Raw genomic sequence first — 12,362 nt, 5'->3', positions numbered from 1 at the left:
AGAGCTCACCATCAGATGCATCATAATGTAGATGCATCACTTCATTTTGACAGCTTATGCTGGAAGAAATTCTTTTCATCTCTGAAGTGTCACTGGACTGTTCCAAGAGGACTGGCACTTTCTTGTGCCTGTCATTTAGAACAAGACTGCATTGCTTATGGAAAACTTACGAGTTGGAAATATTTGTAAGTCTTAAAGCAAAATGCAAATTAGGGCTACTGAAAGTCTTACCTGCATTTGCTGATTCAAAGATCCTTTCAAGCAGGTGAAAATAGTTCATTTTTACATAATAGTTTTTTTAAAAACCCAAATGCATCTTGGATTGCCCTGAGATTTATTACTTCTGATATGTGAATTCATTTTGACATCTCCATGCTATTCAAGGCTTTTTTGTAGCAGGGCTTTTTTGTAGCAGAAACTCCTTTGCATATTAGGCCACACCAAGTTGATGTAGCCAATCCTCTTAGAGTTTACAGGGCTGTTAGTACAGGGCCTGCTGTAAGCTCTTGGACGATTGGCTACATCAGGGGTCTGCGGCCTAATATGTAAATGAGTTTCTGCTACAAAAAAAAGCCCTGAGTATGGTACTGATAGCATACAGCAATGAAACTGTGGCTATCAGGTAAACTCCCTCTATCAGATGGCACAGCTGGCTTTCTAGTGGGTAATAGTAAGGATAGTTTGGAAAGGATAGTAAGGAAACTTTGTTATGTTTTTAAATGCATCTTTTTATTGTTTGTTTCCATACTGTGCAAAGGCTTTGATTATTATAGCTATGCAACATCTACAATTTTTGACAATATGAGGAATTTGAAAAACTCTACAGTCCGGCTTCTTTCTACTACTTCTTGGTCTGCGTGACAGTTCATAGGAAGGCTGTTGATCAGGACTGATTTCAATCATTTTTTGGTCTAATCTTTTTCTATAAGGATCAAAGAAGCTCAGGTTGGATATAAGCTAAGATTTCTCACAATACAAGAACTCGTGGGCATTCAATTAAATTGCTGAGCAGTAAGGTTAAAATGGATAAAAGGAAATACTTCTTCACCCAAAAGGTGATTAACATGTGGAATTCACTGCTACAGGAGGTGGTGACGGCTACAAGCATAGGCAGCTTCAAGAGGGGATTGGATAAAAATATGGAGCAGATCAGTGGCTATTAGCCACAGTATATATGTGTATATATTGGCCACTGTGTGACACAGAGTGTTGGACTGGATGGGCCATTGGCCTGATCCAACTTGGCTTATCTTATGTTCTTACTTATTCTTGAAAAAGATGGATCATTGTGAGAAACTTTCCACTGCCTCTGTTCAAATGCCTAAAAGCTTCATGCCCTCATTCTTCATTCAAGCAATTAAAATAGATATATACTGTCAAGCATGGTAGAATTCCATTGGTAATTGATTGTTTTAGGGTCCCCCATAAAGCTGGCCTGTGAAATATCATGGAGGACCAAGGTCTGTTAACTCTGTTATTCTTTCCCCTTCCCCCTTCTTACTTTATTGCTTGCAAAGTAGAAGTAGAGAGAAACGAAACTAACTTGAGAAAGAGTAATCAGTACCTTCCCATACATTCCTGTTAGGGAGTGTGGCACATTTGGGGAAAGCAAGGATGGAGTCCTGATAATGCCATGAGAATGTAGACATTTATGATAGTTTATGTGTGAGAGCGCATTCTTTCCCCCTCTTCCTACTGAGTGTCATTCACAAACCTTTCACACATCAAGGCAAGGTTATGAGCTGTACTAGACCATGGAAGTAAAAGCAAAAATTTATTAAAATTACTATTTAGCTTTACACTGAAATTACCAATTGGCTACATATTTACAAATATTAGCAATGATCCAAGGAGGCTCAATTCAAAGGTTAAAAATGAATAAGAACGGAAAATGACCAAAGCAGTGAGCACAATGTATGTCATTATTTTAAAGAAAGACGTTTTCTCAGTGAAGACTTGCCTCGATGCCCACCAAGTTACATTCAGCTGTCTGCCCTCCTCCACAAAACAAAAAAACTTTTCTCAAAAATCTGGAAACAAGATGAATAAAAGCAGATACCAAAAATATCACCGAACTATTTCAAGTGGCAAATGGGTTTTATCATATCAAAACATTGGAAAAGGCACATGAGAAACATCTAAATATTTCAGCAACAGAGGACTATAAAAAGCTAGTATGTAAGATTTGGCCATTTTACCTTAACTGCTCTTGAATTTAGTGGGAAATGTTCTAGATGTTGATTCTACATCCAGTGAAACTGTAGAAAACCTATAGAAAGGCATCCATGACTTCAACAGAATTTCCCAAGCCCTAGCAGCAAGAGATATTGACACAGTTTCTATTGTCCAATTCCTGACCTACTTTAAATGGTTTCAAAACTAACCTCTTATATATAACCAACAATCTCTTAGACATTTCTTATGTATTTGCACTTTGTATTATTTCATATTTGTTACAAATTAAAAATACCAAAGTATTATGTTTCTTTATAGGGATATTTATGGCTTCAAGGCCCGAATTGTATAAATATAACCTGCAAAGTCTTATAAATATAATACTTTTAAAGTCTTGAATATTTTACAATTAGGAACATCCTTAACTTTATATTCTCACAGAATGGACATTCTCAGTTAAGTGGGATTTCTTGAAACAAATCCAGTTACATGTAAGGAGGCAATAAGTGGAATACAATACCAAAGGAATCACATAAAAGAGGTAGGAAGTTCTGAATGATCACTTATTAATCTATTCACAAATACTATAAAATGACTGGATGATGTTCTTGCCTTAGGTAGGCTTGTAACAGAATCCCCCCACCCAAGAAGAAAACAGCCATGGGGTAGTCCCCTTAATTTCTTTTCATAGATTGATACTTCCGCTTTTATCCTATCCATTGCAAGGGAATATTGTCCTAGTAGTTTCTAGGAAGCATCATGGTGTAACCCCTCAGAGTTCAAAGGTAGCATACATTTCTCTCATTTCAGTATGTTTGCAGAGAAAATTGTGCAGCTGTAAAGTGCCATACATAAACCTTGCAAAAACATGTATCTTGGGAAGACAACATTCGACCACAGTTGCAGTAAGGTGCTTTATTCCTATAATATAATCTTGCATAAATTTGGAACAAAATATGCAAGATTACCACAGCATAACTGATTGGAACTTTTTTTTACTGTACAGCAAAAAAATAAAAAATTAAAGGCGTTTTTATGCCATCTCATCAAAAAAAATCCCAAGGCAGGAAAAGTCTTTACAGATCACCCCGTTCTCTCTCTCTCTCTCTCTCTTTCTTTCTTTCTTTCTAGCTGTCTGCTTCAATTCCAAGTCACAGTTGCCTGGCATTATATTACTTGAATATAAAATTTTTACTGGCAGTATCATGCTGCCTTCATCAAGTGTCTGTGTCTGTTAAAACTGCATGAAGATTTTTGTAAGGAATTCAAGGGAAAGGCTTCATCTATCTTTTTTCTAAAAGGGAAATAGATCCATTCATGCCCATCATCTGTCTGCAACTGGTAATTGCACATTCTGTACATGCATGTTATACAGAGTTATGCTTGTTCACCTTACCTGGAAATGAAGAACTGCCTGTGTATATTACTACTGGATGTCTGAAGAAACTTTCTACATAACATACAATTCAGTTACAGTGACTGGCAATTTTATCAGACTATTCAGATGATGTTTCCTGTTTGATCAAAATGCTGCTGTTTGCAAAAGTATTATCATGTAGGATAAATGGCGTACAGCTGAACTTTATAAAATATTTAGTACATACAGCAAATTTGCCATTCTGAGCATCATTACCCTGTTGTTGTTTCCAGACTGCAGAGTAAAAATTGTGTTTTGTTGAAGACGCAGGATGATCCAGCCAGAACTAACCACATTTAAAGATGTATCAAGTTCAGTGGGATAGAGAATGAAATTTCTTACCATGAATTCCCCCCTGGCTCCCAGTGGGAATTCTAGGTCCTTTGGGTTAGTACCTCCTTTTGGAATAGGAGGCAGGGCTAAGTTCTTTGATTAATTGCTCCAACAAAAAGTGCTTTTCTAATTTTCAAAAAGAAACCCTTCAGCCTACAAATGACAATTCTCCCTGCACAATACTCAATATGACAGAAGCATGAAAATGGCAACCAAAACAAAGGAAGACACAGACTGGACAGGTGGACACCCCTAGGGTTACCAGCTCTCGAGGTTTTGGAGGCGGAGCCTGGGGAGGGCAAGGACTTCAGCAGGGTATAATGCCATAGAGTCCACTCTCCAAAGCAGCCATTTTCTCCAGCAGAACTGATCTTGGTCATCAATTGTAATAGCAGATCTCCTAATGCCATGTAGAGGTTGGCAACTCAAGATACCCCACACCCCTGCCTTCACATAAGCCCTTTTCACATTACCGTTCTAAACCAGATGCTATTCATTGTTGACCCAATTTTGAGTAAAGAGATAAAGGGATGGGGGTTTTCATATAGCAAATTTCCTTCTGTTAATGAGCCATCTCTGAAGCACTATGATCATTTAAAACTGCCACTTTTTCTCCACCTGTTTTTGCTATACAGTCTTCCTCTTTTAACATTCTAATATGAGTGCTATTGTGCTAAACCAACATAACATATCAGTGCTATAGCAGCACCATTGAGTTACCTTGACTCTATTGATTTACTTGAGTCAACAGAGTCAAGGCATCTCAATGGTGCCACTATAACACTGAAGTGCTACATTGGTTTAGCGCTATAGCACTCAATTTATATATATTTATATTTTTATATATATATGTATATGTATGTATGTATTTAAAAGTCTGAGGAACACTGTGTAGTGAAAAAGGGTGGGGGAAAGTGACATGGTAGGAAGAGTCTAGGGACATTTTAAATAGCACACTACACTGATTCAGAAATGCAACAAAGGGATAGAAAATGAAAGAAAGCAGTTTCTCTCAAAAGTGGCTCAACCACACTTGGCTAACCCAACACAAGTGAGTTTGTATAAACAGGTAAATAAATTCTGCTAGCAGCCAGTTACTAAAATGGGTCTGTCTGAAAAGACAGGAAAAAAAATCTGTTAATTACCAGTTACTAAAACAGAATACAAAGGCAATTTTTAAAGGGCCATATGGTTAGGCAGAAGTCTGGTTAAACCCTGATCTCATGCAATTCAGTTGTGGAGAGAATGCTCTGTAGATGTACTAGAGAGAAGGAACTCAGGAGAAGAAATTTCCTTTTCTCCCATAGCAATCTGAAGATACCTTAGAACCACCAGGATGCATGAAAGCAATGCCATTCCTAAGCATGCTTCCAGTTGGATTGGGACGCTTGTGGTACTGTAGCTTTCTGCAATATCCTTCTACTAAAAGCAAGAATCTGCAGGGGGAAAACTGTTTTTTTAATGCCTGGTAAACATGGACTGGAACCCAGTATATCAAAGCTGTATGTATTTTCTCAAAGAGGATCTAACTCTAATGGCAGTCTTGGCAACCATCCCAGTAATGGTGTCTATTGTAATTTCAACCAGAGATAATTCCGTAAGAATTCATAGGCCAAAATAAGCTTCAGAAAAACAGTAAAGCTGCAGTTTTTTGGATTTGGGCATAAATCTGGGAACATGCCTAAGCATCACTTTGCAATCACAGAAAATGCACAAATTTGGATTGGAAACAAGAAGAGGAGGGGAAATCAAAAAGAAAAACATGCTTGTATAATCCTTAGACTTTTGGATGCTTTATAAATAATCAAGTAATTTTTAAACAAGAAAAGCTTCTATCAGAAGTGACAGCAACCAGAGTTAACATCTTTAAAATGAGAATTTTCAGTGTTCAAAGGTGGGAGAGTCCCAATCATAGCAGTGGGAATTCAATTTATATTCCATCAAGGGAAATTATGTACCATTGGGGCACAACCAACTACAGCCAGGGCTGGTGTGTGGGAGTAGGCAAAGTAGGCAGTCGCCTAGGGCGCCACCTGGCCTAGAGGGCACCACTGGGTGCCCCCTCCCAGATGCATTACTCTGGCTCCTGTGAAAAATGTGAAAAGTTTCAAGTTTGGCACTCTTCATTTTCCCTATATTTTTAATAAGGGGGGGAGGTGCTAGTGGGTGATTCTCCTAGGGCACCAGAAAGCCTAGCACTGGCTCTGACTACAGCAAGAGTTGGTAGGGATTGTAAATATGTAGGGATTATAAATATGTAGGGATTGACAATAAACTCTCCTGTTCTAGTACAAGAGACTGTTCTGGACAGCCATTTTGCCACTTCACTGTATGCAGTCCTTTATGAAGGCTTTTTGCCTTTTTAAAGTTTCAGGAAAGTGAGATATGCCTTCCAAGGTTAGCTGTGATATGAGCTTAAGTCTGCTTGTTTATCAAGCAGTATACATTCAACACATATTCTGAGCTTGGGATGACACTTTTGCAGAGGAAGCTGATTTTGAGATACAGTTTTATGCATCCTGAAGGGTCTAGAATGATACCATGGAGCCAAAGGAGAAGGGATAAATTTCTTACTATGATGCTCCGGGCTCTACCACCCTCAAAGGGCATTTGCCCACCTGAAGGGTACCAGTGCATTTCAAGTCTTCTGACTCGCCAGATTTATGGATGAGAAAGGCTGGGAAATATGTAGATGTCCTTTGATCCTGTCTTCATTCTTTTGTTTGATGTTTGATACATTTCCCATCATTGTTACCTTTTATTGCACAATTCATGTATTGAGGGTTTTATCACTCTGAAAAAGCAGGGAGTTCCAACCCTCATTGATGTTAAGGCAGGAGTCCCGAAGTAGAAGTACTAACCCAAAGAATTAAAAACAATCTTTAGGAGCAAAGGAAGAAATAAACATTTACTTAATATCCTCTCATTTAAATCAATAGGACATAAATGTGCTTAACTTTGGCTGGACAACAGCTGAATTATCTCCTCCCTAGAGGTTAAATAAATTATATAGATTTTGGTCCAAAGCTCATTTCTTAGAGACAGTGTGCCGGTATCCCAACCACAGTATTTTTATAATTGCTCATTTCCAACACTCAGATCTTTGAAGTGCATGATAATGTTCAGTCATGACTGTTTTTTCAAACAAACACCACATTATATATGATTGCTTTGTTGGTATTTTATAACTTTTTACACATATATGCATTTCTTGTACTGAGAATATAATCACAAAAGGTAAAAAATTCACTTTTTTTGTTGGATGCTTATGTCAAATGTTTGCGTCTCATAGCTTTAGACCCCACCTGTGGAAAAGTCCTCCATTTCATATTCCTGCATGCTAATTCTACTACGATATAATGATTAATCCTTTACACATGGAAAGTGGAGAACAGAGGGATTCATGCACATAGCATAAATGTTTACATACCAAATTCTGAATTCCTTGGGGGTTTTTAGTTATTTGGGCTATATTAGACCAGAGAAAACCCACAGCTGGGACTCCAATTAGTTTTAGCAGCACGTCTACATATTATCTGTCATCATGCGGAATAACCATATCACGTTCAGTCCCACAGGTTAATATTCTTCTATTGTTTGGTTGTTCTTACACTTGTCATTAACAACATTCTAGCCAGCTGCAGAAAACTGATGATTCCATCATCAGGAGAACTTGTTTGCTCCCTGCAGGTGCACATCTCTGTCCTGTCAAACTGTCCAGTAAGCAGATGAATGTTCAGTGACTCAGTGATGCTGAGTTTGTATAAAAACTGAAGTAAACCATTCTGGCATCAGCTCAGGTAGACCGTGGAACTAAATGGAAGTCTCCCATAGCTAAAAGGGAATAAAAGATAAATGCTGATTACTAGGAATTACTGCATTTGATTTCTTTTGTTACAGTTTCAGCTTCAACAGCCAGTGTGGTTTAGCGGGCAGAGACTTTCCAGCCACAAATTTATGTGTGGCCTCAGGGGTTTTTTTTCCCCAGCCTCATCACTAGCCCCTTATCTGTAAAGTGTTCTAAGAAAAACTTGCTGTAATGCCCCAGACAACAACAACAATAGAAAGGTTTGAACACCAATACAAATCCAGATCTCCTTCCCAGCCACCAAAAAAGCCACCAATGAGGACTGTAAAGTGTCCTGGCAAATGAAAAGTGCTAAATGAACTCACATTAGTAACACAACAACAACAAAAATGCTTTCCCAGGGAAACAGGATGGAGGCACACAGCAGGACTTCTAAAGGTTACTGAACAAAACAGATCAATTTGAACTTAACTGATTGTGTAATTAACACAATTAACAGATGTCTTGAATGAGGAGTTCTTGCTCTGTCTGTAGCACTAATGGACTAAGGCAAAATGCATGAAGCAAAAGAAACTTTTAATATGTTCCTTTTGTGAGCACTGGCAAAATGCCACCTGCCATGAGTGGTCCATGAACCCCAATATCCTTGCTATTTCAGCCATCAGCGTAATGGCCAAGCTGAAAGATACAGTGGACCAATATGGAATTTTAATATTGGTCTATGCAAAGTGTGCTAAAGCAACTGAATGGACAAATTCAAGCCCCCTCTAAACTGCAGAGAATATGCTTATTTATCCCATTTTGAACTAGGGTTCCCATTGATACAAGAACAATACAACTTTGTTAACTCAGTATTTTTCAGAACTAAGCAAGACGGTGAACTTGGTTAAGTTTCACTGTCATAAACTATAACCACTACACCATTCCGGCTCTCAAAAAAGGTATGCTATATAACTGATGTAATAAATAAACAAAGTCAATCAGGGGTTCTGAGAGATTCCTTTTGCGAGTCCTGAATATCAACTGCTGGGTATTCCTCATGTTTGTAGGTTTTCCATAATAATCTTATTAGATTCTTTGTGGCCCAGGATGCTGAAACAGATGGACCATTGGGTCTGATCCAATATGACTACTCTTATGTATTCAGTTTTATATCGGCCCTATAAAATCATAAGAAATTTGATCCTAACTAGAGTGCTTCACCAAACAGGTATGTGCAGTAATATATGACAAGTATGACATGACACACAAAGTTTAAAATGATCCCTACCTGTACGTTCTGTAATGCTTTCACTCAAGCATGCAGCCACCACCAACAAGCACAGATGGGACTTACCCTGGCACTTGCTCTGTTGGCTTTTTTCTCCTCATCAGGAAGTGGAGGCATGGGGTATGGGTATTTTCTGCTGGAGGCAATGGAACCAGTAGATGATGATGGGGACTTTGCAGGAGAAAGAGTTCTGAAGTATTGAAACAGATAAAATTAACAGAACATCTTGGGATAACCAGCTTTTCTGCAATAAAGCAACTACACTTTGAAGCCTCATTAAGATGTTCATGCAGCTTTATATAGCTAGAAGGGAAGCCAAAGGCTTTTCACCTTTTGTGGCACAGTCTGCCAGACATTCTCTTTCATAAATGCAATCCCTATTGACAGCAACTGGGGCTGTATTCTTTGAAAATGACTAATAGTGCCATCTGAAGCAGACTTACACCCCTTCTAAGCTCATCAACTTCAACAGACTCAGAAGGGTGTAACTCTACTTACGATGGGAGTGAAAGTAACATAGAACAAATTCACTTCCAATATTTCTTTTCATACAGAAAATTAAACAATCAGTGTACCCAAAAAACTGTGTGATTTATGATGAGCCGTGAAACAGAACTAGGGTAACATAATGGCTAAGAGATCCTGTTATGAATCTCAACACAGCCATGAACACATCAGTCAGGCAAGCCTCTCCCTCTGAGAGGCAAACTACATATGATATCCAGATCCCCTGATATGCAGTTTAGCCTCCAAAATAGCCACAGAGCAGTTCAGCTTGAATCAGGGATTCAGCATAGGGGAAAGAAGGTTAAACTTCAAGCAGCACCACCATCTCAATATTGTACACTCATCATTTTAATTTACTGGTCAACAAAGGGCAAGGAGTACCTCTTGTTCCCCAGCACTGCTGTCACAGTACCTATTGCTCTCCACACACACAGCTGCTTTTGGCTGATAAATTATGCATGTCAGGTGATCCAGTCACATATAGGTTTTGTTTTGGTCATACTTCCCCATCTGCAGTATGGGGACAATACTTTATAGGTTTATTGTAAGGATTACTGAGATTGTGCTAGTGCTCCAAACGCTCTGAAGTATGATAAATATGTTAAGGCTGGACTTTATACCCCATTTTCCTCTACCCTAAGGAGTCTCAAAGTAGCTTACAATTGCCTTCCCTTCCTCTCTCCACAACAATCTCCTTGTGAGGTAGGTGGGGCTGAGAGAGTTCTGAGAGAACTGTAACTGACCCAAGATCACCCAGCAGGCTTCATGTAGAGGAGCGGGGAATCAAAATCTGGTTTTCCAGATCAGAGTCTGCCGCTCTTAACCACTACATCATGCTGGCTCTTTTATTTATCTAAAAATAAGGGTGTGTATGTGTGAGATGAACTAACTCCTTCAGTTTATTCATATATTTCTGTACTGGTTGAAAAAGTGAGAACAAACATAAGTGTTTTTAAAAACTACTGCATTGCAAAAGGTCACTTTAACAACCACTTACATTGATGCAAGTGCCACCGATACATGTGCAACTACATCAATATAAGTATATCACTGTTTATCATAACTTAAACAACATAGCAGATACATTTATCACAATGAACAAAGAGCGGGTTAGATTACACAAGGGCATGCAGTTTAGAGACCAAAACTGTTAATTATGAAGAAACAAAGGCAAAATACAAAGTGCTAAAAACACCCGAATTATTAGACATGCAGGCATCATCCAGTGCACATTTGTCCAGCCAAAGAAAGAGTCTGATGAGAGATAGACAAAAATGGACTGATTAGTAAAAGCAATCAGCATTTCTGTACAGGGTGAATAAGGTAAAGCAGCAGCAAGTCAAGGTCTGCATCACATGGAAGGCATTCTTTTTCTAAGTCAATAAGGCTTCTGCACTTTATTGACTGGAATTTTACACACAAAGACAGGAACTACTTTGAGGCTCTAGATTCTTTCAGAATCAAACAGACCTAGGAAGACCTGTGTCTAGAACATATGCAGAAAAATATTAAACCCATAAAAACATTGACCTCTGGACAGTTTAGCATCCTGATGAAATACTAACATCTTTCCAGCCTATCCTGCTCTTCTACATATCACAGCTCTTTCTTATAAACTGCCCCCTGCTCATTGATACTGGTGAACCCCATAGTTTTAACTCCAGATTCCTATGAGTGTGGTAGATTCTTCCTTGTACACTTATTCTCCATCCAGCAAATATTCTTGTTTCTATAATGCAGGGCAGCATAGTTTCTACCAGACCCAAATAATAGCTATATTTTCCACCTATATGTTTAAGTAGACAGGTGGTCATTCATTAGGAGGTATTTGTGGATTAGGTAAGTATTCAAGTTAAAGAAGCAGAAGTTACTCAGAGTAGCAATGGTAACAACATGTGAAAAGAACCTTAACACCCCAGATTTCAGCAGCTGCCACACACCAATCCACAGTTGAAATGCTACTGGCCCTCTTCATCTCCTAATTCTATGCTCACATAAAGTATGTATTGAGTAGTAGAATCTTACATGCAGAGTACAACAAATGCATGTGTGCACCTGAAAGTTATGGCAATCTCTGGTGACTGACCCCTACTGGGGGCCTGAAGAATATTCGTGGAGGTGGCTGAAGAAAGCCTGCCCCCACCTCCCAGCTGCTGGTATTCCAAGATGGCCTCCCATCCAAATACTTCCAGAGTCGACCCTGCTTAGCTTATGAGATCTGACTTGCTCTTGACCAGTATTAAACATATGCTATGAAGTTATTTTGCACATGGTTATCTGGTGTTTGTGAAATAGTATAAGTCACACAGAAAGCATCTTGCTTCTCTACAAAATCTCACTGACAGGGCTACTGAGCGGGGGGTGGAGGGCTGAGGGGGCAAAATTGGGGGGGGGGGGCCTAAGTCAACTGGAGGGCCCCTGAAGCCAGGGTTATGGTCAGTCAGAATGCATTTTTAAATGCAGCCATTAGGAGTGCAGGAAAAAGCACTTATCCATTGGCTCTGCCTTTTAGCAAAATTTACTAGAAGGCTGTGGGAAAAGGTTTGCTGATCAGATCCTATTAAACCCATCAGCCAAACCAGCACTGGAGTAAGGCAAAACCAGTAAGGTCAAGGTAGTCCTTGAGAGGATGCAGTCTCCTAACAAGGTCTTTATTTCTATGGGTTACTTTTCCTCAGTTACCCTCCTTCATTTTGTTCTCTTCCTTTCATAATCTGTCATTTGTCCACTGACATTTTCTCCCCTCCCCGCAAAAAAAAAGCAGATTACATCATTCTCCTCTCCTCCATTTTATCCTCACAACAAACCTGTGAGGTAGGTTAGTTTGAGAGTGTGTGACAGGCCCAAGGTCA

At 39.0% G+C, this 12,362-nt stretch overlaps 1 protein-coding gene across 12 annotated transcripts in view; it reads right to left on the bottom strand.

Annotated features, from left to right (window-relative positions):
* Nucleotides 1–6,820: 6,820 nt before the first annotated feature.
* Nucleotides 6,821–12,362, bottom strand: part of ADAM22 (ADAM metallopeptidase domain 22) — a 182,936-nt gene continuing 177,394 nt past the window's right edge. For 10 of the 12 annotated variants that reach the window (XM_060248462.1, XM_060248452.1, XM_060248455.1 and 7 more), the window contains 2 exons: nt 9,070–9,193; nt 6,821–7,759 (listed from right to left, as the gene is read on the bottom strand). In XM_060248462.1, coding sequence (XP_060104445.1) covers nt 7,739–7,759; nt 9,070–9,193 — 145 coding nt within the window. In that variant the 3' untranslated portion in view covers nt 6,821–7,738. Of the gene's footprint in view, nt 7,760–9,066; nt 9,194–12,362 lie in introns of those variants that run through there. The other 2 variants (XR_009555881.1, XR_009555882.1) reach the window with 1 other exon arrangement.

Source organism: Heteronotia binoei, chromosome 10, assembly GCF_032191835.1.
Source record: "Heteronotia binoei isolate CCM8104 ecotype False Entrance Well chromosome 10, APGP_CSIRO_Hbin_v1, whole genome shotgun sequence".
Lineage (NCBI taxonomy): Eukaryota > Metazoa > Chordata > Lepidosauria > Squamata > Gekkonidae > Heteronotia > Heteronotia binoei.
This window is presented reverse-complemented; position numbering and strand designations above follow the sequence as displayed.